This window comes from Suillus subaureus, assembly GCF_016647635.1.
Source record: "Suillus subaureus strain MN1 chromosome Unknown BJ212scaffold_12, whole genome shotgun sequence".
Classification (NCBI taxonomy): domain Eukaryota; kingdom Fungi; phylum Basidiomycota; class Agaricomycetes; order Boletales; family Suillaceae; genus Suillus; species Suillus subaureus.
The window spans coordinates 585,391-611,526 of record NW_024538568.1 but is presented as its reverse complement, the minus strand read 5'-3'; the positions used below and the strand labels follow the sequence as shown (position 1 = coordinate 611,526).

Sequence of the window (26,136 nt, the reverse complement as noted above, 5' to 3'; positions counted from 1 at the left end):
GGACTGACACTGGGTTCTACGAAGCCCTTGCTCATTGGGAGATTGAACAGGACACCATTTATCATGCTGCTGAGTTAGCTGATAGATCGCTTCCTATTACTGAGGAACAGAACGACCTCCTGGATTCAAATTACAATGCCGACCCCATCTATTGGGCTAACCAGGATAACTGAAGTTGGTGACTTCGTTCCTAAACAAGGGGTAATGTTACAGTTACATATGCCCCTATTCATTTTCTCCTTTTTACTGTGTATTACGTCATGAGCCGCATGACGCCGCCACTAGACTTATCTCTGATTCATACCTTGTATTACATCACAACCGCAGTCGCCGTTGCTAGCTGACCTATTCTTGTTATCGCTTATGCATTTCTTATCTCTGACTCACCTCACTCTCACGCCTGCCCTAAAGCACAGTAGTCTACTATAAATAGCTCTCCTGTACGCTTTAGTTACCCCACTTTAATCTTACTAGGTTTTACCTGGATAACTCTTTTGCTTAGGACCTCCAATCCTAAGTCATCTGAAACCAATATTCAAAGCAAAGACACTCTCTTTGCTTTGTCTTATGACCCTTACATTTGTAAGGTCCTGAACATAACTTCAGCTGACATTCTTATTGAACTGCTGTCATTACAACTATCCTAGTCCATAACAGGCGCTGCTGATCATGATGCTGCTTGTGACTGCAAAGGCAATTTGACACAAAATTGCCTTGTCACCTGCGATTTCGATATGCGTTTCACTTACATGTTGAGTGGCTTCCCAGGGTCTGCAGCAGATGCTTGCCTCTACAATGAGGCTTGTTTAATGAATTTCACAATCCTGCTGGGCAAGGTGTACCTTGCAGATGCAGGCTTTGCTGCATGTGATGAATTACTCATGCCTTACTGTGGTGTGCACTACCACCTTGCTGAATGGGGCTGGGCACAGATGGTGTATGTGATTCTACTGGCTTACCACCTAGTACTAAATTTTTTCAGGCCTTGCAATCCCAAGGAGTTATACAATCTACATCATGTGCAGCTCCACAATGTCATTGAACACATTTTCGGTGTGTTGAAAAAGTGCTTCTGGATTATTTGCTTCCTTCCTGAGTACAGCCTGGAAATTCAATCTTGCATCCCTCCAGTGGTGTGTTTTGTCCACAACATCATTCACATTCATGACCCCAATGACATACTGGATTATTATCATATCTCACAATCTGGACCCACGTTCCATCATATTCCCATGCCTTCCAAGCCTATGTCCAGACCCCACTTCATACCCAACTCATTCCCAGATCCCCTTCTGCTGTGTGCTCCACACCTCAGTAGGATTGACTCCGCTCTGGATTTACCCCTGAGCTCCGGACCTCTGGATCCTCACTGCCAGCCTGATCCATACCACCCTATGCACACTCCATCCAGCAAGACATCCAGACTTCACCTTGTCTTGGATTCTGGACTATATCCACCTCCTCATATTCCGGTCCTGTGTCCACCTCATCTTCTGGATCCCCAGATCTCCGGATATTAACTCCTGACCTATTCCCACCCTCTGTCCGATATCCTGCGCCTATCCCCATTTAGACATCTCCACCTTTCCAGCATTCGGTTACCTCTTGTTCTGTCTTGCTTATTGATCCTTGTACAAGTCTTCATCTCTGAGTTCATTTAGTTATGTTCCATCTTACTTACTAATGTGTTTCCACATGCTTGTACATAGCCTTGCTCCTTTGCTTACTGATCCCCTCAGATAGTCTCCAGTATATAACCCCTGTAGATACTCCTGTAGTTTCCTCAGTTTGAATATCATCTTAGACTTTGCTCTACTTGCCCAATCCTCTCTCAGACTTTGGTCCACCTAAGTCTGTCCTACCCATCAGGCCTAGGGATTGATTCCCTAGGCTGGAGCTCCACCTTTCTGGCACTTACCCTCTTTCCAGACTTAGGTCCAATCCCTGTCCCTCTGACTCTACCTTAGGGTAGTCTACCTCTGTTTGTTTCTACATTGGACTTCATCCGATGTAGCCCCTATTCCTTCCATACCTCTGGACATCCTGTAGAAGTATTACCTTGCAGTGGGAACTCTCCTGAGCACTTCCTGCATTCCTCCAGAACTCTCCTGTGCTCCTCCAGACATTTCCCGCGCTCCTCCGGAAGTCTTCCCACACTCTCCACCAGAGTAGTCAGCCTCTGGAAGTCCTCCGGACTTTGTTGGACCATCATCAGACTTCCTCTGAAATGAAGGGCACATACTTGGGTAAGGGGCACAGCATATGAGCTGAGGCCAAGCCCCTCTGAGTCAGTCTCTCTCTCCCTTGAGCAACATGGTTCTTAACAATTATCATCATGTGGAGTCTGATGAGTGGGGGGCTCCTTATGACAGTGGCACACTTGCTGATGGGCCACCTACCAATGTGGCATGCACCCATGCACACCAAGTCCGCAATGAGATCACACAATCAATGTGGGTTGATTATTTGCAAGAATGGCAATGTAGAGGCCTGCTGCCACTGCCTGGTGTACAAGAGTAGATTAGTTTGTTATGTTTGAGTATCTCACGTACAATGTATTGCGCTCAGTTGTTTCTTTAATCACTCAATTGCTTGAACACAAACACGACATGAGTCTATTGATTGCAGGATTGTACATAAGTTCAAGTAGGTAGGTTCAAGTAGGTATGTTTTCCCTAGCCTGCGCTTCCCTCACTTCCTTGAGGTGCCACGCCAAAAAAACCTTGTGAATGCCATCTCATTTGATGGAGTTGTAGTTATCAGTGATGGTGACATCAGACTGAAAAAGGTTCATCATGGTGATGACATTGTTGTCATCCAAGTTCTTCTCCTTTTGGACCTGAAGTACAGTGTGCTGCTTGCAGACTGGGACAGGATCAGTAAAGTGTCCGGCAATGGTGTCCTGAAGGACCAACATGGTGTTGGTGATGCTATCAACCACTTTCCCCCCAAAGTATTCCAACATGTGTGGCATAGTGAGGTGTTGGGATTTTGAGGACCCTGCCACACTCCTGGACTTGGAGTTTGGGGGGTGGGACTGACCATGTGAGTTGTCATCTCCATCGGACTTGTGTTTCATTGAGATTAATGAGGTAGGTGTGGAAGATATGGAAGGAGCAAGAAATGGCTGCAATGCAGCATTGAAGCCTCTTGGCGTGATAGGAGTGAGAGGCAGTGGCAGCAGTGGCATTGACCTAGAGTGTTAAGAACCATGTTGCTCAAGGGAGAGAGAGACTGACTCAGAGGGGCTTGGCCTCAGCTCATATGTTGTGCCCCTTACCTGAGTATGTGCCCTTCATTTCATATGAGGTCTGATGATGGTCCTGACAAAGTCCAGAGGACTTCCGGAGGCTGGCTACTCTGCTGGAGAGCGCTAGAGGACTTCCGGAGGAGCATGGGAAACGTCCGGAGGAATGCAGGAAGTGCTCAGGAGAGTTCCCACCGCAAGGTAATACTTCTACAGGAAACAGGATGGAAGGATAGGAGGTCAGGATGACAGAGGACAGAAGGACAGGATGTCCAGAGGTATGAAGGACAGGATGTCCAAAGGTACAGAGGGCAGGATGTCTGAGGGTTAGGAGGATGGAATGTCTGAAGGACAGGATGCCTGGAGGTATGAGGGACAGGAGGTCCAGAGGTCTGGAAGGAATAGGGGCTACATCAGATGAAGTCCAATGTAGAAGCAAACAGAGGTAGACTACCCTAAGGTAGAGTCAGAGAGACAGGGATTGGACCTAAGTCTGGAAAGAGGGTAAGTGCCAGAAAGGCAGAGCTCTGGCCTAGGGAATCAATCCCTAGGCCTGATGAGTAGGACAGACTTAGGTGGACCAAAGTCTGAGAGAGGATTGGGCAAGTCTAAGTTGATATTCAAACTAAGGAACTACAGGAGTACCTACAGGGGTTATATACTGGACAATATCTGAGGGGATCAGTAAGCAAAGGAGCAAGGCTATGTATGAGCATGTGGAAACACATTAATAAGTAAGTTGGAACATAAGTAAATGAACTCGGAGATGAGGACTCATACAAGGATCAATAAGCAAGACGGAACAAGAGGTAACCGAAAGCTGGAAAGGCAGAGAATGCCTAAATGGGGATAGGTGCAGGATATCGGACAGAGGGTGGGAATAGGTCTGGAGTTAATATCCAGAGGTCTGGAGATCTGGGGATCTGGAAGACAAGGTGGATACAGGACCGGAATACAAGAAGGTGGATATAGTCTGGAATCTGAGATGAGGTGAAGTTCAGATGTCTTGCTGGATGGAGTGTGCATAGGGTGGATGGGACAGGGGGGTATGGATCAGGCTAGCAGTGGAGATCTGATGGTCCAGAGCTCAAGGGTAAATCCGGAGCATAGTCGATCCTGCTGAGGTGTGGAGCACAGCGGAAGGGGATCTGGGAATGAGCTGGATATGAAGTGGGGTCCAGATGTAGGCTTGGAAGGCGTGGGAATATGATGGAACATGGGTCTGGATTGTGGGATATGACATAGAGTCGGCACTCATCTCAACATCTCTGGTGCCACCAGTACCGAACTTGACCTGGTCAAGTGCTTTCTCCAGCGACAACATGGTGATGTCACTGGCTGCAGGGGTTGACGTACCTGCAGTAGTGTCAGTAGTATGGCTTGGGGTTGATGCATTTGTGGTGTTGCTCAGGCCAGTGTAGAAGCCAGTCCAGCTGCCGGTGGTCACCAGGATGACACCCTGGAGCTTCTGAAAATGGGGCCACCCTTTGTTCTTGAAGGCCCTCACGTCAGGGTTCTTCTATGTAAATAGTTAGCATGGTAAATAAAGAGAGATGAAGAACACATACTGAAATATAATCCGCCCTCATAGTCTCCCCTCCATCATCTATATTGGCCCCTTTCTCCATGTTGTACAATAAGCCTGAAGTGTCATTCATTTTATTGATGACCTTGTACATTTTTAATATCTATAAATGTGTTAGTTAATTAAGTACCAGCGCTCACAAACAAGTACTTATGCGACCCCACTTGGACTGACAGGAATTGTAGGTCTTGGGGGCACCTTTAGGCACTGGACCAGCCACCATATGTAAAGTGGTGTTAGTCCAGAAAGTCTTCATAAAATTCATCCCATCACCTCCTTTTGAGTGCTTGTCAACGATGTAGTCGACCAACCTTGTTTCATCAGCCAATAACCAGACACAGCAGTCTTTCACCTCTCTGATGGAGTCCTTGTCTTCAGTGGCTGCCTTTTTTTTTTTACCTTTGCCCTTGGGTGGCATCCTGGCAGCACTGCACAAATGGTGAGAACTCAATCACATATGGGTTGAGGGCATATCAAGTGATAACATAGATAATTGACACATCATGATCAGTCACACTCAACTGGCACACACTGGCATTACTTAATCAAACTTGCTTTTTTGAAATTGGGCAAAGTTGGGCAAAGTTGTCCTGGCCAAACAGACTCTTAGTTGAGTAGTAAAAGTGTGGTATAATAACTACCATAGAACATGCCTACATAGTTATTTTAATAAGTAGTGCATGTTGAGGGATGCTGTCATATCCGCATATCTGGATCTCAGATCCACATCTTATCTCTGATGCTATCCACATCTTATCCCCCTCCAACATCTCATCTGTCCACTCATCCGGTCCAGTCCACAACTCATCCGAATCTCCAACCAGCGCTTGTCTCTTTTCAGTAACCCCCTAACTCCAGTATTTCAGTTATCTGTATATCCGTCCTGCTCCCTTATCCACTACCTATGTTTCATTTCCATTTCATGATTTGTGATCCGTTTCTACTTACCAATAGACTATCCACATGCTTCGTACATAGCCTCGGACTCTGCTGATTGATCATTCCATTAGATACCTATAGTATATAACCTCCTGTAACTTTCTGTAGTACCTCAGTTCAAATATCATCTTAGTTCTGCTCATTCCTGTCCTCTGGACTTGAGTACCTCTACTCTCGTCACCCTCCAAGACTTAGGATTGATTCCTATAGTCTATCTGTATCCGCCTCTGTCCCTGACAGTCCACTACTGTTAGTTTCTAGTCTGGACTCATCCGGATTAGCCATATGATACTTATCCCTCACCTGGAAGTCATCCAGATCCGTTATGCTACTTGTCCGACCTTCCAGACGCGCTAGTCTTGCCTTCCTGAAATAAGGGGCAATACTCAGGTAAGGGGCACAGCGCACAAGCTGAGGCCAAAGCCCTTCAGATCCAGTTACCCTTTGAGTATGACCTTAACAGATGCCAATCAAGAAATGATGATTTTGAAGTGTAATTTTGAGAGCATGTGACAAAATAATGTGATGCATGTCGGAAATTTCCTAGAAGCATTGCAATGATGTGACATTGCAATTGTCATTGAGATGTCACTTCCACAATATCATGTGGTGTTCTAATCAATAAGAATAACTGATAATTGTGACAATTATCTTGTTGATGTTGACATGTCATTCCCACAATTGTGCGCACCATTTGAATGCATTGGAATGCGACTTGAGTGCCACTGTAGCATCTCCATCGATAACATTGATATCCATATTCCCTTCATATTCTTGTATTCACACTTACTTTTGAGTTTTGTACATCTTCATGCCACCCAAATGGACCTCAATCTGTGAAACATGCCATGAGAAATTCAAAAGTTGTGGACTTGCTGCCCATCAAAAAGCCTGCAGGAGTGACACTATATGGATGCAGGAAGATCTTGAGAGACAGAATGCTTGAGCAGGTGAGTCTTTTATACTTTGTTCCAACACACTGAGTATAATTCCTCTTGACAGCTGCTCAAGCACACACTGAGCTGTTGAACCCTCAATCTTGTCCAATCCTGCATTGATCACAATGACCAGGTGTGTCCCAAGGTTTGATTCATTTTTTCATAGATTCATGTTTTATTTAATAATTTGTGGGCTTTCATGTGGCTCCTGCCACTTGTGAACCTACATTCAATGACTCAGAGTATGTACATCTTGATGAACTTGGGGGTATGTCAATATTTCTATTGTCAAAAAACTGGTCAGTCCTCATAACATTATATAGGTCTATCAAATGATCATGTCCTTCCACCTGCAACACAGCAGGATGATATCAGGACAGAGTATCATCAATGTAGTGGCATCCCTATAAAGACTGATCACTTTGCTGATTTTCACTGCCACACTGCTGCTCCCTCACTCATACCCAAAAATACCACTCCCTGGGAACCATTTTCCTTGCATATTGACTTCAACTTTGCTGAACTAATTCTGAAAGCCAACCTCACAAAACTGCAGATGAATGAACTCATCAGTCTCATCTGTCATGCTGTGCTTGAAAGATTCTCAGTCATCAACTATGATGGCATCTGTAAGCTGTGGGATGCTGCATCTTCATGCCATGCAAAAGTGAGCCTCTGCTGAGTACTGACTTACTATACCTCATTGACAATCAATTTTCAAGCACAGTTCAAAAAGGAAGTGATTTCTGTCCCGCATAAGGACCAGGAGCAAAATTTTGATATCTGGTATAGGTCACTCTGGGATTGGGCATGTGACTTGTTGAAGGACCCTCACCTTGGTCTGCATTCATGTTCAATGCTCAACGGTTGTACAAATTTGACAGACAATACTTTGTATGGTTCTTTGATGAGCCATGGACAGCTAATGCCTTTTGGAATAGTCAAGTATGTATGTGCTACTAAGTTTGAATGTTCTAACAATGTAAATGTATGTTTCATAGTCATCCTTGCCGAAGGATGAAGGAAAGCCCTTTGCTTTCATTATATATGCTGATAAGGCAAAGCTCTTCTTGTTTGGTCATCAAAAGGAATATCCCATTATTGCATGATGTGCAAATTTACCTGTTGGAATATGCAATGGTGAAGGTTTTGGTGGCAGTCACCTTGTAGGCTGGCTTCCAATTGTATGAGAGATTATTCGATTTGCTGTTGGCTTCTATGCTTATGACTAATTTTTGTAGGTCAAAGAAGACAAACAGTATTCTGGGACTCAGTCCTTTGTCAATTTCAAGAACGTTGTCTGGCATGAATTGTTCAAGCATCTTCTCAAATCAATTGTGCTGCTCTCAAAAACTGGTTGTTGGGTCACATGTTGGGATAACATCAAGTGTCTCCTTTACCCGCTTATTCTCATTTTATTAGCTGACTATGAGAAGCAGTAGGTGTATTGCCTTGTCATTATAGTTTTCTAATGGTTATTCTACAGATGTGTTATGGCATTGATACATGGAACCAAGTGCAAATGCCCTTGTCCTGTTTGTCTCATTCCTAGAGAAGAGCTTGGGAATGTACTGACATTGTATCCACTGCAAACAAGTGTGCCTATGCAAGCAACAATCATGGAGGCTCGAAGTTTCAGTCAACAAGAAGACAAAGAAAAGTAATCAATGTCTCAAGGCCTTCAAGACATAGACATAAGTTCCTTTTGCTGTATTCTCATTCTCAACTCTAATTGATTCCTTTAAGAATGCATTTTCAGATGTTGCTCACATGGATGTCCATTCTGCAGTCTCATTTGACCACTTACATGTAAATAATGAAGGTAATTTTTCTAACCATTTGTGAACTCAGTTTCAGGAATGCATCAAATCAGTTGGTCAGCAGATACAGTCTAAAATCAATGTACAGTACATTTTTCAACTTTGGGCACAGCAGCTATTGACTTAACAACTGGAATAGCTTTGACTCAATGCCTCGTTGGTGCAACATCAATCATTTTAACCATGTTATGGACATATCATTTTCTGACAGCTCCAAGTATGAAGATATCTCTAAGGTAAGGTGTTTCATTGACTCTCACTTGTACTAATTCTGATGGTTTCATAGCTTATTGTATTTGCTGCACATGATGTCATTGACCAAGGCACTCATGCACTCCCTTATCTGCTCCTTCAATGCATCCATGAATATGTGAACATCAACATGTATGCTGCTCTTGAAGTGCACACATTGGAAACCATTGCTATGGGCCGTCTGGCCATAATGGAGTTCACACAACTATTGGATGTCAGTTTCTTGTTTGAGTTGTGTTAAAGTTTTACTAACAATCTAAATTATTTAGTGATATAGTGCAGAAGATGACTCAGGAAAGAATTGGGCATACCTGAAAACAGCATGCATATGCCCACCTGTTTGATGATATCAAAGTGAAGGGTGCTACACAGAATACTAATACCAAGCCAAATGAGAAGTGTCATGGCCCAATCAGATGGATTTATCTTTGGTGGATGAACTTCAAAAATATTGCTGAACAGGTGTGTACTCTCATTTGTTCATAAAACAGGACAGAATTGCATTGATCTTACACAGGTACTTTGCCTCGACCATTGCTTCCTCATTGCACATTCAATTTGTTTGGATATTGAGGACTATGATGACCTCATTGCATCTCAAAAGGACCCTTCATACTCGAGCAGTGCAGACAATGATGAACACCTTGACAATGACTTGGACACTACATTTCATGTTAAGTTGGGTGCAGTGCAAAACAAGCAAACATTTGTGGCCTTGAAGTAAGAGCATGCAAATGATAATGCATTCAATTGGTTTCGCAGTAAGCTTGCAAACTTTCTGAGTGATTCCCTCCCTGCTTGTGGAATACCACTACCTGGCGGAAAATGAATCAAGTTCATGCCTGATGAAACTGTATGTTGTTTTATTATTTTCTGATTCACAACTAACACATAGAATGCAGGTAACTGAGCATCACTTTGTAAAGGTCAACTATGAGTCCATTATGGACTGGTGCACCACTACAGACTGTCTTCGATGTAGTCCTTCATTTCACAACTTCCCTTGATATGACTGCATCATCCTTCAAACTCAAGCTGGAGTGATATTTGGGCATTTACTGATGCTTTTCACTTGTGTCATGGATGGCCAAACTCATCCAGTTGCTCTTGTTCACCCATATGATGCTCCAGTTGGACAACACTCTCTCAAAGATAAACACTTTCAGTTCTGGCATGTTCATCAAAGACCAAGGATCTCATCTGAATTTTTTTCAGTTCACTCAATCATCTGTGGTGCAGCACTGGTGGAAGATCATAGCATCCAGGGCGATTACCTGGTTATTAACACAATTGATACTGACATGTTCTTGTGCATGAAGTTGATGCACAAGTCTGCCGGTCATGTGGAATGAGGAACTGGCCTCATCTTGTCTTATATCTCTGTCATGCTCACTCTTTGCTCACTCAACTCTCAATCCTTATATCCCCCTGTCATGCTCACCTTTCACTTGATCAACACTCAATCCTTATATCCCTGTCACACTCACATTTTGCTCGATCAACACTCAATCCTTATATCCCCATCATGCTCACCTTTTGCTCAGTTGATTCTCAATCCTTATGTCTTCACCTTTTGCTCATTCGATTCTCAATTCTTCCATCTTGGTCATGCTCACTTTCTTGGCTACCATCACAAAACATGCTGAGATGCTTTCTGAATTGGATATCTCAGCCACTGGCTGCTCACACTCACCATGAGGAAGCTCATGTGTTCATTGGTGTCAACATAAGGTAATGATTACACTCTTGGTTATGCCATGTAAGTGAACCATGCATGATTTTACCTGTTATCATTGGATTGACCTAGTCTATTCAGGGCCTAATTACCTTGTTACCGACATGAGGCATCGCCTAATTCCTTATATCAGGTGCCTCAAATGACTTTTTTTTTGTTGCCTTTCCTTTCATCAAACTGCTCTGGTCATTTCCATAATCACAATGCCACCATCAAGCACAATATCCCTTGCTGATCTTGAACAGGTATGTGTAGGCTCTGTCATATCCGCATATCCGGATCTCAGATCCAACCCTTATCTCAGATCCACATCTTATCCCCCTCCAACATCTCATCATTCAATCTGTCCACTCATCCGGTCCAGTCCACAACTCATCCGAATCCACAACCAGCGCTTGTCTCTTTTCAGTAACCCCCTAACTCTGGTATTTCGGTTATCTGTATATCTGTCCTGCTCCCTTATCCGCTACCTATGTTTCATTTCCGTTTCATGATTTGTGATCCATTTCTACTTACCAATAGACTATCCACATGCTTTGTACATAGCCTTGGACTCTGCTGATTTGTTAAGAACCATGCTCAAGGGAAAGAGAGACTGACTCAGAGGGGCTTGGCCTCAGCTCGTACGCTGTGCCCCTTACCCAAGTATGTGCCCTTCATTTCAGAGGAAGTCCGATGATGGTCCGATGAAGTCTGGAGGACTTCCGGAGGCTGGCTACTCTGGTGGAGAGTGCAGGAGGACTTCTGGAGGAGTACGGGAGAGTTCCGGAGGGATGCAGGAAATGCTCAGGAGAGTTCCCACTGCAAGGTAATACTTCTACAGGAAAACAGGATGGATGGATAGGAGGTCCAGAGGACAGGATGTCTGGAGGTCCAGAGTACGGAGGACAGGATACCAGGACGTCCAGAGGTACAGAGGACAGGAGGTCCGGAGGTCCGGAAGGAATAGGGGCTACATCAGATGAAGTCTGATGTAGAAGCAAACGGAGGTAGACTACCCTAAGGTAGAGTCAGAGGGATGGGAAGTGGACCTAAGTCCAGAAAGAGGGTAAGTGCCGGAAAGGCAAGACTCCAGCCTAGGGAAGCAATCCCTAGACTTGGGACAGAGACATAGGGGGCAAATCCGAAGGTCCGGAATTCCGGCCTAGGGAATCCTTCCCTAGGCCTTATGGAAAAGGACAAGACTCAGATGGACTGAAGTCCAGAAGATGATTGGGCAGATCTAAGGTGATATTCAGACTGAGGACTCTACTGTAGTTGTACAGGGGTTATATACTAGAGGCTATCTGAGAGGATCAGTAAGCAAAGGAGTAAGGCTATGTACGAGCATGCGGAAACACATTGGTAAGTAAGACGGAACATAAGTAAATGAACTCGGAGATGAAACTAGTACAAGGATCAACCAGCAAGATGGAGAGAGAGATAACCGAGAACTGGAAAGGCAGAGATGCCTAAATGGGGATAGGCGCAGGATCTCGGATGGAGGGTGGGAATAGGTCCGGAGATCTGGGGATCTGGAAGGCAGGGCGGAAACAGGACTGAGATATGTGAGGTGGTGGATGTAGTCCAGAATCCGAGAGGAAGTAAAGTCCGGATGTCCTGCTGGATGGAATGTGCATAGGGTGGACAGGATAGGGGATCCAGGAATGAGTCGGATATGGGGTCCGGAAATAGGTCCAGAAAGCGTGGGAATATGATGGGATCTATGTCTGGCATATGGGATATGACACACCCTCTGGTTGTGGATAATCACTTTGCATATGTTGTAAGTAACATCTTTATTTCATTAACTCTTGCTGATAGTACTTAAGTTCAAGGATGCAACAAACAGTAGCCATGCATCCAAAATCAAGAAACTATGCTCCAAAGCTGGACTTATCTTTGGTCTCTCTGAACAGTATTTTGCTGATATAGCATATGACTGAGCAAGTGTACCTGAGATCCAGTGTCTCCTCGGTACCTCTACATCCCAGTGTATGCCCAAGCCTTTCCCACCCATCCTTTTCCCAAATCTCATTGAAGATCCATCACTGAAAACGGTCTTTGGAAATTGGGAACTCTTTGGCAAGGTGTGTGATTGTGTCTCTTAATTCAATACTTATATTTATCATATAACATATCTTACCTGTCATGTTTTTAGGCTATGTGGATACTGCTGTGGGGTGGGAATGGCTTGACTGCACTACAAGCAGGAGGACCTCTGCGAAATGGTAATAGGTGGGAGGTGACATCTTTAATGCCTGGTTTGTTGGCATGGGTGGGCATAGTTGTGAGTTTTTGTGTGGAGAGAGAGTCTTGGCTGATGTGTTTTTGTCAGGTTGTTTTTCTACTGAGTGCTGACAAGGAATTTTGCTATTCTGGCAAGGGCAAGATGATGAAGATCCAGTACAGCTATATGTTCACCTCATATAAGAAGATTCTTGTCAAGAACTGGAACACAGAGTACACACATGACATTGTGAAGAAGCTGAGTAATTATGTCTTCTCCAGAGGTTTGAGAACAACTAACTCAATGTCAGATGAAGAGGATTTCACTGCAGCTATGGATCGTGCCTTAGCAGGTGTGACTGAAGGCAGGGTGTGCACTGTGCAGCCTGAACCACTTATAGAGGACATTATGGATGAGACAGTTGCTGATGCCAAGGCTAACAGAGAGAGACTGAGACCTAATAGTCCTCTTACATCTGAGCCTGATGAGGATGAAGTTAGTAACATTGTTACAGCACCTGCAGCTGCAAGAGGCCATTGAGGAGGCAGAGCAGCCAGACACACTGTATCTAACACTAGTACCCATACTACCCACAATGCTCACACCACTACTTAGGCTTGACTACATATAATATTAGACCAGATAGGATGAGCTTGAGTGGATTATCTAGAAAGACTTGACAACAGCATTAATGGAGTTTACTTTGGTTAATTTGAAGCTGAAGGTAAATTTGGAGGCTTGCATGGAGATATGTTCTGAGATTGAGCTGAATAAATGGGCAATTACTGGGGAGCACATTGTGACTCCTTTGAGGACTGTGTCTTTGAAGTATTGATATCATGGCTGTAGAGTGATCCTTTAATAGAGTTGGGGTTCCCTTATAACAAAGCCCTTGTAGTCTAATGTTATTATAGAGTATATAGTCTAAGTCCCTAGTTTGAATCAACCTAAGTACAAGTAATAAAACAAGTGTATTAGTAAGATAATTAGATAATAGTAAATACATAGATAGTAGATAACATAGACAGTAGATAAAAATAAGCAATAGATAATAATAAATGGCAAGATTATAATAGGATAATGACAATGGCCAGCCAGGGTACATAAATGGGATTCCCACAGACTGTAAGTTTATTTTAATGCCATTGTAATAATACAAAATTTAATGTTACAATGGGCATTGGCATGGTCATTGGTGCCACAAGGTACCACATTGGCATTGGCAATGGTGCCACATTGCCACCAGCACCTGTCAGCATTTCAAAATGGGGCTTACATTACTTTCCCATTGCCATGGGTGGGTTGTCATTGTGGTATTAGAATGCATTACAAGGCATTAAAATGAAACTCAGAAATTTCCAACACATTGATATCAATATCAACGTGTCTCATTGATGCATCCTCAACATCTCTCTTTTGTCCCAGCATCATGCACTTACATCAAACCATTAGACTTGCATTATACCATTGCATTATGTATTCTACAGCACAAAACAATTACAGTAATGTTAATTCAGCTTGTATTAATATTGGCATGAAATATGACCAAGGGACTTTACCAGGCCTTTTGTGCTGGTGGAATACTCACATGTGTTAGTGCTCAGCACCAATAGAGCATCTGCTACCCAGACTGCTACCCAGACTGCATGGACTGGTGTCAAACGAGCCTCCCATATGGAATTTCTCTCTGGGCCAGTGGGCATTTTAATGCTGTGAATGCCCATCAAGGCAGTAGGAAATGCCTCCAGACTATTGCTAGAAGGAGTAAGGAAGCCAATGAACCAACTACACATTCCCTGTCATTTACCTTAGATCAAAGCATGTATGTTTCCTTTCAGTCCCATTTCTCCCTTGTCATTTGTTTGTTACAATCATTGTATACCTATACCTATTTTCTTTCTTACCTATCTTACTTGTTACTGTTGGGCTTATGATACTTGTATTATGTCATGCACTGCTCTTTGCCACCATTAGACAGTTCCACTTATGAACTGTATATGTGTCCTTTTCTTGACATCATTGCTTATGCATTGCATTCTCATACTTTGTACTTACCTTTCCCATCTTGTTCCATGTGCTCCATATGGACTATTTAAGCATGTAGTTATCACTTGTATTCCTTGCTTTAATCTTACTGGGTTTTACCTGGAACTTCCTTTGCTTAAGACCTTCAATCTTAAATTGTCTGAATCTTACTTCAAGTTGAAGACACTCTCTTTGTCTTGGCTTAAGCTGAATATCTTGCATATGTGAGACATATTGAATCTCACTAGAGGTCCTGACTCTTATTGAGTCATCTAGTATTAGAACTATCCCAGTTTATGACACTGTTTTTGAACTGATTGATAAACTTCACAGTAATTTTTCTCTCATTCAGCCTGACCATTATCCAGGGCTCTTCATTGTCTGGCCTGGAGACCTTCACCCATTCCATATGTTAGTACCTTAGGAACTATATCATGATGGTATGGACAGACTACCTTTCCTAATTGACATCACACAAGTCAGTGCTCCTTGAGTTCAATCAAAGCACTGTGTTGAGTTCACCTTGATCCAGGGTTTGCCCTGTGCTGAGTGCACCTACCTCTCTTTTCATATAGATTGCCTTGTGGAAAACACATAGTATTAAGGTCGTGTACACAAGGGGGGTCAGATCAAAGGGCTTGGCCTTAGCTCATATGCTGTGCCCATTATCCAAGTATGTGCCTCTAACTTCTGGGGGCTATGAGAGTCATCCAGATTTTCCAGATTTAACAGGGGTGGATAATGGATGTCTGGACCTGAAACATGAGATAAATCCAATGGACATCCAGATATTAATTGGATAAGTGGATAAAGCTAATCCAGACAAAGTCTGGACTAGAAACTGACAGGGGATGGACTACCCTAAGGTAGAGCTGGATATATAGTTTAGGATACAATCCTAAGACTCAGATATGACAAGAGACTTAGCTCAAGTCTGGAGGATGCAAGAATGAGCAGGAACTAAGATGATATTTGAACTGAAGTATTTCTGAGAGTTATAGGAGGTTTATATACTGTAGGTATCATATAGAAATCAGTTAGCAGAACACAAGGCTATGTACATAGCATATGCAAAGTCTATTAGTAAGTAGGATGGATTACCAATAATGAATATCAGAAATGAAACACATATAACAGATCAGTAATCAGAAGGGAAACATAGTTAACCAGAGTCTGGAGATAGGGAAAGTCTAAATGGGGGTTGTGTGCTAATATAAGGTTTGGGTTCAAGAAGTAATATATAGGTAGATCAGATCATCAGAGATCCAGATCTCAGATCTAGACATCTGGAGAAGTGAATTTAGAGTTAGAAGTCCAGAATGGCATATGACACTGCCCTTGTCTATCAATTGGGCAGTTGTTAGCTTTTGTTCATGCTCAACCACAAACTTGGCATTCCCTCTCTTTGAACTCTTCAGGCTAGATCTACATATACTACCATCATGCCTACCATTAGCCCTATTTGTGACCAGAACTTTAACAACAAAATTCAATCCCTTATCTTAAATACTCATGCTGATGCTATCATGTCACTTCATGGGGTCAGTCTCATGATTGATGAAATGGCCATTGAAAAGATGGCCATGCACTACAGTCAGCATAATAAGATAGGCAGTCTATGTTGGAAGCACACTAACCTTGTTGACCCTGTCCTTCACACTTACAACTTGGCTGTCAGGATAGCCCAGAAAATTCACAATGGAGATGTCCACTTTGGAAAGGAAGTTTCAGTCCCTGGTGCTTGTGTTTTGGAGAGAACAAGCTTTACCTGATTCTAATGATGCCAACATGCAAGACAGAAGATGTGCATGACATGGAGGGTGATTGAAGCTAGACACCAAGTAAGTCTCAGCAGTCATAACAAGCAATGTTAAATTAGATCTACCTAGACACCAGGTAAGTCTAGGTAATATGTCAGCAAGAACTAAGTACAGGTGGCAAGAGAGTGTTTATACCTCAGTGATTGTGACAAGCAATGCTGAGGTAAACTATGTGCAGGAGAGACTTTAAGTATTAGACTTCAAGATGTCCGAGACAGGAGGAAGCAACCGGCAATAGTAACAGTGGAGAAACAGCACAAGGTATCGAAGATGTGATAAAAATAAAAGAGGAAAGAAGCTCAAAGATTCACCCAGAGGCTAATCCTCCAAGGCTCATACTGTGTGTGCTCTGCTCTTCTTTTCTTATCACCAACAGAGGGTGTCCTCACACATGCTATACAGCGCTAGGATGCCTCTGGTGCTAGTGCAGAGGTCTGGTGCATCTGGTTAGTTGCAACTGATGGTGATACAACTTGACATGCCACAGGCTATAAGCTATTTATCAAGAACACCCTGTCCCTAGACTCTCAGATATATGGTATTTTTACCAACATACCTGGGATGAATGCTTTGACTAGGGGTGGGGAGATTACACTAGATTTTGATCTGAAGCATATTTTGAAGTGTAAGTTTTTTCTGGATGATTAATATCCAAATCTAATGATTAGATTCAGGTATCTGTACTCTTATTTGCTGCCCTGCAGGTATTACTCTTAATAATGGTTAGATGATCATCTCTACTGATGTCAATATATATGCTGACTTGACAATGATCATGGTTCTCTGCAGTCTCATCAAGTCCATTCTTGTTCCATTTACAAATGTCAACCTCTTGCTGACAGAGCAAGTACAGCACCTTAGCCACTATGTGCATCTCACTTTTGCAGTCTTCCAGTCTCATTGACATTTGTTCATGTCCTATCCACTATACTATGACACTCAGACAATGGTGAAGAATGCTATGTTTTGTATTGTGAAGCAGCAAGTCCTTGATCCATATGCCTCTTTTTTCCTTGGTAATTGTGGAGACAATTGGTTGGAAGTTCATTTTGGGTGCACTTGCATGATAGGCAGGCATAATTTGGGATGGTCTTATTCACAGGTTGTAGATTGCTTGGGTGCTGCCAAGGACATTGATGGTATATTCAAGTGACACCCTGAGCTAGATCCAGGTCACCACTGACTTAGCTTGGGCACATGAGTTGACCATGTTGACCACATTAATTGGCATATGTGGAAAGATGATATCATATCAGGCTGATGTGACCTACTGTTAAGGTCGCGTGCTCAAGGGGGTCGGATCACAAGGGCTTGGCCTCAGCTCGTACGCTGTGCCCCTTTCCCGAGTATGTGCCCTTAATTTCCGGGGGCTAGAACAGTTGTCCGGAGTTTCCGGGATTTGACTAGGGTGGATAATGGATGTCTGGATCTGAAACGTGAGATAAATCCAATGGACGTCTGGATATTACTTGGGCAAGCAGATAAGACTAATCCAGATGAAGTCTGGACTAGAAACTAACAGAGGATGGACTACCCTTAAGGTAGAGTCAGGAATATAGTCTAGGATGCAATCCTAAGACTTGGAATATGACAAGAGACTTATCTCGAGTCCAGAGGACACAGGAATGAGCAGGAACTAAGATGATATTCAAACTGGAGTATTTCCGAGAGTTACAGGAGGTTTATATACTGTAGGTATCATATAGGAATCAGTCAGCAAACATAAAGGCTATGTATGAAGCATATGCAAAGTCTATTAGTAAGTAGGACGGATCACAAATAATGAACACCGGAAATGAAATGTATGTAATGGATCAATAATCAAAAGGGAAACATGGTTAACTGGAGTCCAGAGACAGGGGCAGTCTAAATGGAGTTGGGTGCTGATATAGGGTTTGGATTCTGGAAGGGAGATAAAGATAGATCAGATCATTTGAGATCCGGATCTTGGATCCAGATATCCGGAGAAGCAGATTTTGTTAAGAACCATGCTCAAAGGAGAGAGAGACTGACTCAGAGGGGCTTGGCCTCAGCTCATACGCTGTGCCCCTTACCTGAGTATGTGCCCTTCATTTCAGAGGAAGTCTGGAGGACTTCCAGAGGCTGGCTACTCTGGTGGAGAGTGCGGGAGGACTTCTGGAGGAGCATGGGAAACGTCCGGAGGAGCACGGGAGAGTTCCGGAGGGATGCAGGAAATGCTCAGGAGAGTTCCTGCTGCAAGGTAATACTTCTACAGGAAAACAGGATGGACGGATAGGAGGTCCGGAGGTCTGGAGTACAGAGGACAGGAGGTCCGGAGGTCTGGAGTACAGAGGACAGGAGGTCTGGAGGTATGGAGGACAGAACGTCTGAAGGACAGGATACCAGGACGTCCAGAGGTACAGAGGACAGGAGGTCCGGAGGTCTGGAAGGAATAGGGGCTACATTGGACTTCGTCCAATGTAGAAGCAAACAGAGGTAGACTACCCTAAGGTAGAGTTGGAGGGACGGGAAGTGGACCTAAGTCCGGAAAGAGGGTAAGTGCCGGAAAGGCAAGACTCCAGCCTAGGGAAGCAATCCCTAGACTTGGGACAGAGACATAGGGGGCAAATCCGAAGGTCCAGAATTCCGGCCTAGGGAATCCTTCCCTAGGCCTTATGGAAAAGGACAAGACTCAGATGGACTGAAGTCCAGAAGATGATTGGGCAGATCTAAGGTGATGAACAGGAACTAAGATGATATTCAGACTGAGGACTCTACTGTAGTTGTACAGGGGTTATATACTAGAGGATATCCAAGAGGATCAGTAAGCAAAGGAGTAAGGCTATGTACGAGCATGCGGAAACACATTGGTAAGTAAGACGGAACATAAGTAAATGAACTCGGAGATGAAACTAGTACAAGGATCAATCAGCAAGACGGAAACAGAGATAACTGAGAACCAGAAAGGCGGAGATGCCCAAATGGGGATAGGTGCAGGATCTTGGATAGAGGGCAGGAATAGGTCCGGAGATTTGGGGATCTGGAAGGCAGGGCAGAAACAGGACTGAGATATGTGAGGTGGTGGATGTAGTCCAGAATCCAAGAGGAGGTAAAGTCCGGATGTCTTGCTGGACAGAATGTGTGTAGGGTGGACAGGATAGGGGATCCAGGAATGAGTCAGATATGGGGTCCAGAAACAGGTCCAGAAAGCATGGGAATATGATGGGATCTATGTCTTGCATATGGGATATGACAGATTTAGAGTTGAGAGTCTGGAATGGCATATGACACCTACTAATGACATGGTGCAATGGGTGTGAGATGGCCACTTCTATTCTCACTGCAACTCAAATTGATCCCATTAACTTTGCATTTGATGATCTCTTCTCTGATCCAGGCCTTAATATGTGACATCCATTTGGACTGAACAAATACTTGGGGGTCTTGGGAGAGGACAAGAATTCTAGTGCATTTGTCCCCTTAGCACTGTCTGTATGTATCATGTTCAATGACCATGCTACTGAGACAGAAGCCAACATGCAAGAGGGCAATGATATAGAGCTGATGCTAACTTTAAAGAGGCTTTGACTGCAGAGTCTGTTTCTGATGCTCCCCCTACCCAACACTCTCCCCTTTGTGTTGAGGCATTAGCTCCTCTATTGCCACAAGGTCCAGGTATTTGTCTTGACAACTACCTTCTTTTCAGAGGTCAATGGATCCATAAGCAGATGATCTGTCATCTTGTCATCAATAAAGATTTCATCTTGAAGTCATTCAATCAACTTGAACATGTACATTCCAGCTATACAAAAGTTAACAATCAGATTGACATGTCTGCAGGATTGTTAAGGTCATACTCAAGGGCTAATGAATCCTAAGGGCTTTGGTCTCAGTTTGTGTGCTGTGTCCCTTACCTAAGTATTGTTCCTTATTTCAGGAGGACAAGACTAATGTGTCTAGAGGGTCAGACAAGTAGCATATTAGATCTGGATGACTTCTGGATGTAGGATAATAAGACTAATCCGGATGAGTCCAGACTAGAAACTATCAGTAATGGACTATTGTAGACAGAGGTAGATGTGGATAGACTATAGGAATCAATCCTAAGTCTTGGAGGGTAATGAGAGTAGAGGTACTCAGGTCTGGAGGACAGGAATGAGCAGAACTAAGATGATATTCAAACTGAGGTGCTACAGAGATTTACAGGAGGTTATATGTTGTAGGTATCTAATAGAATGATCAATTAGCAGGGTCTGGGGCTATGTACAAAGTATATGGATAGTCTATTGGTAAGTAGGAACAGATCACTAATAATGAAACAGAAATGAAACATAGGTAACGGTATAGGAAACATAACAAGAAGAAAACTGGAAAGTAGCCTTCTAAAGTTGGATCAAATGTACTATGCCTAGCTTTTATTCAACCCTAAAGGGTTTCTGGACTAAGCTCAGTGCTCAGAGAGGATAGGAAATCATGCTAATAACTCTCAGTCTCAGACTGGTACTGGTAGGTGGTGAAAACTATGATGATTACATAAGCACCAAAAGTGCAAACATAACACTAAGTAATATCTGCCTATACAAGCCCACAGTAAATGAAATCCCTACAATGGATCAGTGAGCAGGGCAGATATACAGATAACCAAAGTACCAGAGTCAGGAGATTACCAAAAGGAGATGAGTGCTGGTTGTGGATTCAGATGAGTTGTGGACCAGACTGGACAAGTGGATAGATTGGATGAGGGGATGTTGGATGGAGATAAAATGTGGATTGGATCTGAGATCCGGATATGCAGATATGATAGGGGTGCATCACTAACAGTAATTTATTCCTTATTAAAGACATTTTCCTCACTATTCTTCAATCAGGTCACACTCTATCTATCAGCATACTTTGTTCTATGGTGCTGACACTTAGCAATGTGTTGTATGCATCAATTAATGCTGGGGTGATGAAAGCTTCTGGGATGACTGTGAAAAAAAACTGGCCAACTCCTTACCATAATTCCAACAAACCATCCTTCATCTGAGTCTCAACAACTATTTCTATGAAACAGGGAATATGTCAAAGCCCACTCCATTATCCAGGGTACACCAGGATCAATTGTCACCAATCATGTGATCATTCTCACTGTCCCTGGTTCCCTTGTTGAGCCAATTAACCCCAAACCTACCTTCTTATGCTTGTGTGGAAATCAACAGAGACCAGAGCACTTGGCAAGTCTCATAATGCATACTCCAAGCTGCATGTGAGCTCTTGTGGGTGAAGGTGGTGGAGATCAAAGTCCCTCTCAAGGGCATTGTGTCAGTCACTCCCATGGATATCAAGATCTTCCCATGTCAGTTGTCCAATGGTATGTTCTATGTCTTCTTATCATGACTTCTACTGACATTTTCAGGTTCTCTTGCCATTATTTGCATTGAGGGAAGCAACCTATTGGCAGCATCTGATGGGGAGTGTATCACTACATGCCCCCTTTGCCTTCCCAAGATCACTGACATGTATTCACATATTGGTGTGCTTATTCTTTGCTCACTCAGGAACATACCTAAGGAGACTGCATTGATGGAGAAGATATGTATTTTTAAGAAGATTCTATCACTGCAGGCATTTTCCAATTTTCCTCCAACAAACATCCAAAAGAATTGATTAAGAAGATAGAAATTTCCTCTCATGTTGCCTGTTGAAGCATTGAAAAAAAAATATTCATGTGTTAAAGATTTTCTGTACATGGGACATGATGCAAAAATTGGACATGTTCCTTCAAGAATAATACTGGATTTTCTATCTATTGTCTTCTAAATAGCAGTTTACAATAATGTTAAATTTTTTGTCCAAATATACTATGTTTTCAAATGTTTTGTATATATTTGAAAATGCAGACCAGAAATTTCAAGAAACCAGAATTCTTGAAAGTCCACCAGGTCTATCTGTCTACCCACCTGTCTGGCAGGAGGGTCTGTCCATCTGTTGGTCTGTTGACAATGCAACCAAATGTCATATCCCATATGCCAGAACACCAAACAACACAATTAAGTACATACTAGATGCAGCAGTGTCACTGCCCTTCTCACTCTAACCACCATCATCCTCACTGTTAAGAACCATGCTCAAGGGAGAGAGAGACTGACTCAGAGGGGTTTGGCCTCAGCTCATATGCTGTGCCCCTTACCCAAGTATGTGTCCTTCATTTCAGATGAAGTCCAATGATAGTTTGGTAAAGTCTGAAGGACTTCCAGAGGCTGGCTACTCTGGTGGAGTGCGGGAGGACTTCTGGATGAGTGCAGGAGAGTTCCAGAGGAGTATGGAAAATACTCAGAGGAGTTCCCATTGCACAGGAAGTGAAGAGACCCCAAGGTAATATCTCTATGGGAAATAGGATGGAAGGGTAGGAGGTCTGGAGGTCTGGAAGTATGGAGGACAGGAGGACTGAAGGTCTGGAGGACAAGATGTCTGGAGGTACACAGGACAGGACATGGAGGTATGGAGGACAGGATGTCCAAGGGTTAGGAGGACAGGACATCCTAAGGTACAGAGGGCAGAACATCTGAAGGACAGGACATCCGGAGGTCCAGAAGGAATAGGGGCTACATTGGACAGAGTCTGATATAGAAAGAAACAGAGGTAGACTACCCTAAGGTAGAGTTGGAGAGACAGGAAGTGGACCAAAGTCTAGAAAGAGGGTAAGTGCTGGAAAGGCAAGACTCCAGCCTAGGGAAGCAATCCCTAGACTTGGGACAGAGACATAGGGGACAAATCCAAAGATCCAGAATTCTGGCCTAGGGAATCCATCCTTAGGCCTTATGGAAAAGGACAAGCTCAGATGGACTGAAGTCCAGAAGAAGATTGGGCAAGTCTAAGGTAATATTCAGACTGAGGACTCTACTGGAGTTGTACAGAGGTTATATACTAGAGGCTATCTGAGAGGATCAGTAAACAACAGAGTAAGGCTATGTATGAGCATGCAGAAACACATTAGTAAGTGAGACAGAACATAAGTAAATGAACTTAGAGATGAAACTAGTACAAGGATCAATCAGCAAGACAGAAACAGAGATAACTAAGAACTGGAAAGGTAGAGATGCCTAAATGGGGATAGGTGCAGGATCTTGGATGGAGGGTGGGAATAGGTCCAGAGATAGTAACAGTTAATATCCAGAGGTCTGGAGATCTGGGGATCCAGAAGGCAAGATAAAAACAGGACTGAGATATGTGAGATGGTGGATATAGTCCAGATGTCTTGCTGGACAGAATGTGCATATGGTGGACAGAATAGCGGTGTATGGATCAGGCTCATAGTGAGAATATGGAGGTCTGGAGCTCAGGGGCAAATCAATAGCAGAGCTAATCCTGCTGAGGTGTGGAGCACACAGTGGAAGGGGATCTGGGAATGAGTTGGATATGGGGTCTGGAAATAGGCCTGGAAGGCACAGGAATATTATGGGATCTAGGTCTGGCATACAGGATATGACACAATGTCAGGCTATCAAACTGTTAAAGATTTTTATGTGTGTGTGTTGTGGAGTAATAGATGTTGCCTTGAAAATGTGTATACTGAGCTAGCACTATGGAGCATCTAGTATCTGTTCAGTCTGAACTATTGAGTGTTTGGATGTAATCTGTGGGGAGCCATTATTGGATTACATGAATCACATACAAACCAATCCAGTGCATCAAGAGAGACATTATGAATGACTTGGATGATGGAAGATTGATCCATTGACTCATTTGAAAGTGTAATGTGCATTGCATCAATGGCAAGAAATTATATTGTTTGTTTTTTATTCTATGCAACATCACATCATTCAATTCAAACTCAGTTTTACCAGTCCATCTATTAACAGCTTGCCTCATAAACAGGCTGGTCACCAGTCCAGCATGATGTTCATGCGACACTGAATTTACAGGATTGTATAAAACATCACACTTCAGAGACACACTGCATCAACTGCAAGTGTACCTACCCTACTGGCCAGACAAGAGATTACCTTGAAGGATATCCTTTGGCATCTTTTCCTAGAGCCATGTCTTGAACACCTCTTCATCATCCATTGTAGCCAGATCAGATGAGCCTCCATATTTGTAAACCATCCCTAAGCACTCCTTTGCAACTCACCAGGACACTTCATGCAATATTGGTGTGTGTAGCCTCTTGCTATAGATCCCTTGAAATATAAAGGCAGCCTTTTCTTTTGCATATCCAAGAGCATTCACCATCAGCCATTCATCCAGTGGTCTGTCCTTACTGAGGAGGTTACTACCTTTATATTGAAGACAGATCCATGTGAGGACCCAGATGAAGGATTTAACATCATGCCAGTACACATGCTCAACTTGACCTGTGATGACTTCTGATATGAGAAGGTCTAACAACATGAATAGTACCATTTCTGTGTGCTCAAAGTCTCTGGGACAATCTTGTTTGATTGAAGACATTAATTGTATGATTGATGATAGGACAAAATCATAAAGGATGCTGATAAATCAACCATCAAAGTGATATCCCATAAGATTGCTGGGGCTGATGTTGCAGTGATGTATGTCCCTCTTCCAGAGGGCATAATGACCTGTCAGAGTGATAAGTAGATGATAAAGAACATGAAAAGGACAGAACACTTACACTTGACAGCCTCCCACCATGCAAGAAGGAACTCTTTCCCACTCAACATCATGATTGGGTCAAGCTTCTTGAACATGATAAGGTATAGGGTGTGGCTGCCTATATCATTGATTCCTAGTGCTTTTTTACTTATTTCCATAGACATTCTTCAAACTTGTGACACAGAACCATCTCTGGAATGTGACCCAACACATTCAGATTGTCTTGTGCAATCTCATAGACCTCTTTGAGGATCTTGGGCTCACTCTGGTGTGCCTCCTCTGGCCAAAAGAGCTTGGCAACAAATTTGGTGGACTGGTTATGAAAGTGAGACCACTGTGGCAGAGCCAATATGATCTTCTGTGCTATACTTGACTCATTATAGAGGTGCAGCTGTCATTTCAACACCAGGTGGGAGGGGAGGCATATCAGGAATGATCACTGGTTTCTTATCCAGACACCAAAGGATGTCATGAATACCTTTGGCATGTAAGAGCTGTAATATATATCCTTCCCTCAACTTGTCATAGGGTTCCTCCTATGTATCCTTGCAGACAATGCCAAATGGTTTCCTGAGCTTCATACCTGGGGGACTCTTACACCCATCTTCACTATGGCCATAGAAATCAGCTACTTGGTTGCCTATGACCTTCAGTAGTTGAATGGTGAAGCCATAGCTATTGACTTTGGCTGTCATATGCAGTACAAGCTGCAATTATAGGTCTCATAGGCCTTGCTCATTTGATCAATTAATACACACATATACATACACTCTCTTACTTATTTGGTCTTCCTTAGAGAACTTTGACATGATTTTAAAGGGGCCAGTTAGAAGCTAGACAATGAAATATACAGGCCAATGACTTATAGAGACTATAAGGGGAGCATCCTTTTCCCCTCTTGCATTCACAGACTGAATGCCCACATCATCTGAGCCTTTTGTCCTTAGTTCCTCAAGGAACTAGTGAAGTGTCCCAGAACCAATCCTTTCGCTGCTCATCTATTG

General features: G+C 43.2%; 7 protein-coding genes across 7 annotated transcripts; 4 read left to right on the top strand and 3 right to left on the bottom strand.

Moving 5' to 3' along the window:
* Window positions 1–4,709: 4,709 nt before the first annotated feature.
* Window positions 4,710–5,169, bottom strand: BJ212DRAFT_1249184 (uncharacterized protein; the record flags this gene model as incomplete). Its single annotated transcript, XM_041329697.1, has 4 exons — window positions 4,710–4,763; window positions 4,810–4,935; window positions 4,963–4,967; window positions 4,992–5,169. Coding segments are annotated over 4 exons (363 nt in total), but the record flags the coding sequence as incomplete, so codon positions are not given.
* Window positions 5,170–6,619: 1,450 nt separating this feature from the next.
* On the top strand, window positions 6,620–10,133 carry BJ212DRAFT_1446567 (uncharacterized protein; the record flags this gene model as incomplete). Its single annotated transcript, XM_041338270.1, has 17 exons — window positions 6,620–6,721; window positions 7,071–7,376; window positions 7,437–7,528; window positions 7,594–7,654; window positions 7,711–7,786; window positions 7,856–7,893; window positions 7,951–8,147; window positions 8,196–8,347; window positions 8,469–8,518; window positions 8,561–8,616; window positions 8,669–8,765; window positions 8,816–8,995; window positions 9,103–9,243; window positions 9,299–9,490; window positions 9,617–9,634; window positions 9,684–9,750; window positions 9,817–10,133. The coding sequence occupies 17 exons, from the start codon at window positions 6,620–6,622 to the stop codon at window positions 10,131–10,133; spliced, it is 2,142 nt and encodes a 713-aa protein (XP_041194161.1).
* Window positions 10,134–12,492: 2,359 nt separating this feature from the next.
* On the top strand, window positions 12,493–13,265 carry BJ212DRAFT_1479925 (uncharacterized protein; the record flags this gene model as incomplete). The annotated part of the gene is made up of 5 exons (XM_041339974.1): window positions 12,493–12,585; window positions 12,657–12,785; window positions 12,834–12,987; window positions 13,036–13,077; window positions 13,126–13,265. The coding sequence occupies 5 exons, from the start codon at window positions 12,493–12,495 to the stop codon at window positions 13,263–13,265; spliced, it is 558 nt and encodes a 185-aa protein (XP_041194160.1).
* A 596-nt stretch (window positions 13,266–13,861) lies between these two features.
* On the bottom strand, window positions 13,862–14,983 carry BJ212DRAFT_1298943 (uncharacterized protein; the record flags this gene model as incomplete). The annotated part of the gene is made up of 4 exons (XM_041332769.1): window positions 13,862–13,974; window positions 14,314–14,510; window positions 14,781–14,813; window positions 14,922–14,983. 4 exons carry the CDS (start codon window positions 14,981–14,983, stop codon window positions 13,862–13,864), a joined length of 405 nt encoding a protein of 134 aa, XP_041194159.1.
* A 1,569-nt stretch (window positions 14,984–16,552) lies between these two features.
* On the top strand, window positions 16,553–17,297 carry BJ212DRAFT_1298942 (uncharacterized protein; the record flags this gene model as incomplete). Its single annotated transcript, XM_041332768.1, has 6 exons — window positions 16,553–16,591; window positions 16,630–16,646; window positions 16,776–16,910; window positions 16,973–17,016; window positions 17,058–17,195; window positions 17,275–17,297. 6 exons carry the CDS (start codon window positions 16,553–16,555, stop codon window positions 17,295–17,297), a joined length of 396 nt encoding a protein of 131 aa, XP_041194158.1.
* A 2,896-nt stretch (window positions 17,298–20,193) lies between these two features.
* BJ212DRAFT_1269486 (uncharacterized protein) lies at window positions 20,194–20,409 on the top strand (the record flags this gene model as incomplete). The annotated part of the gene is made up of 1 exon (XM_041330812.1): window positions 20,194–20,409. A coding segment is annotated over one exon (216 nt), but the record flags the coding sequence as incomplete, so codon positions are not given.
* A 4,606-nt stretch (window positions 20,410–25,015) lies between these two features.
* Window positions 25,016–25,941, bottom strand: BJ212DRAFT_1298941 (uncharacterized protein; the record flags this gene model as incomplete). Its single annotated transcript, XM_041332767.1, has 5 exons — window positions 25,016–25,098; window positions 25,152–25,250; window positions 25,295–25,495; window positions 25,716–25,820; window positions 25,911–25,941. 5 exons carry the CDS (start codon window positions 25,939–25,941, stop codon window positions 25,016–25,018), a joined length of 519 nt encoding a protein of 172 aa, XP_041194156.1.
* Window positions 25,942–26,136: the final 195 nt, after the last annotated feature.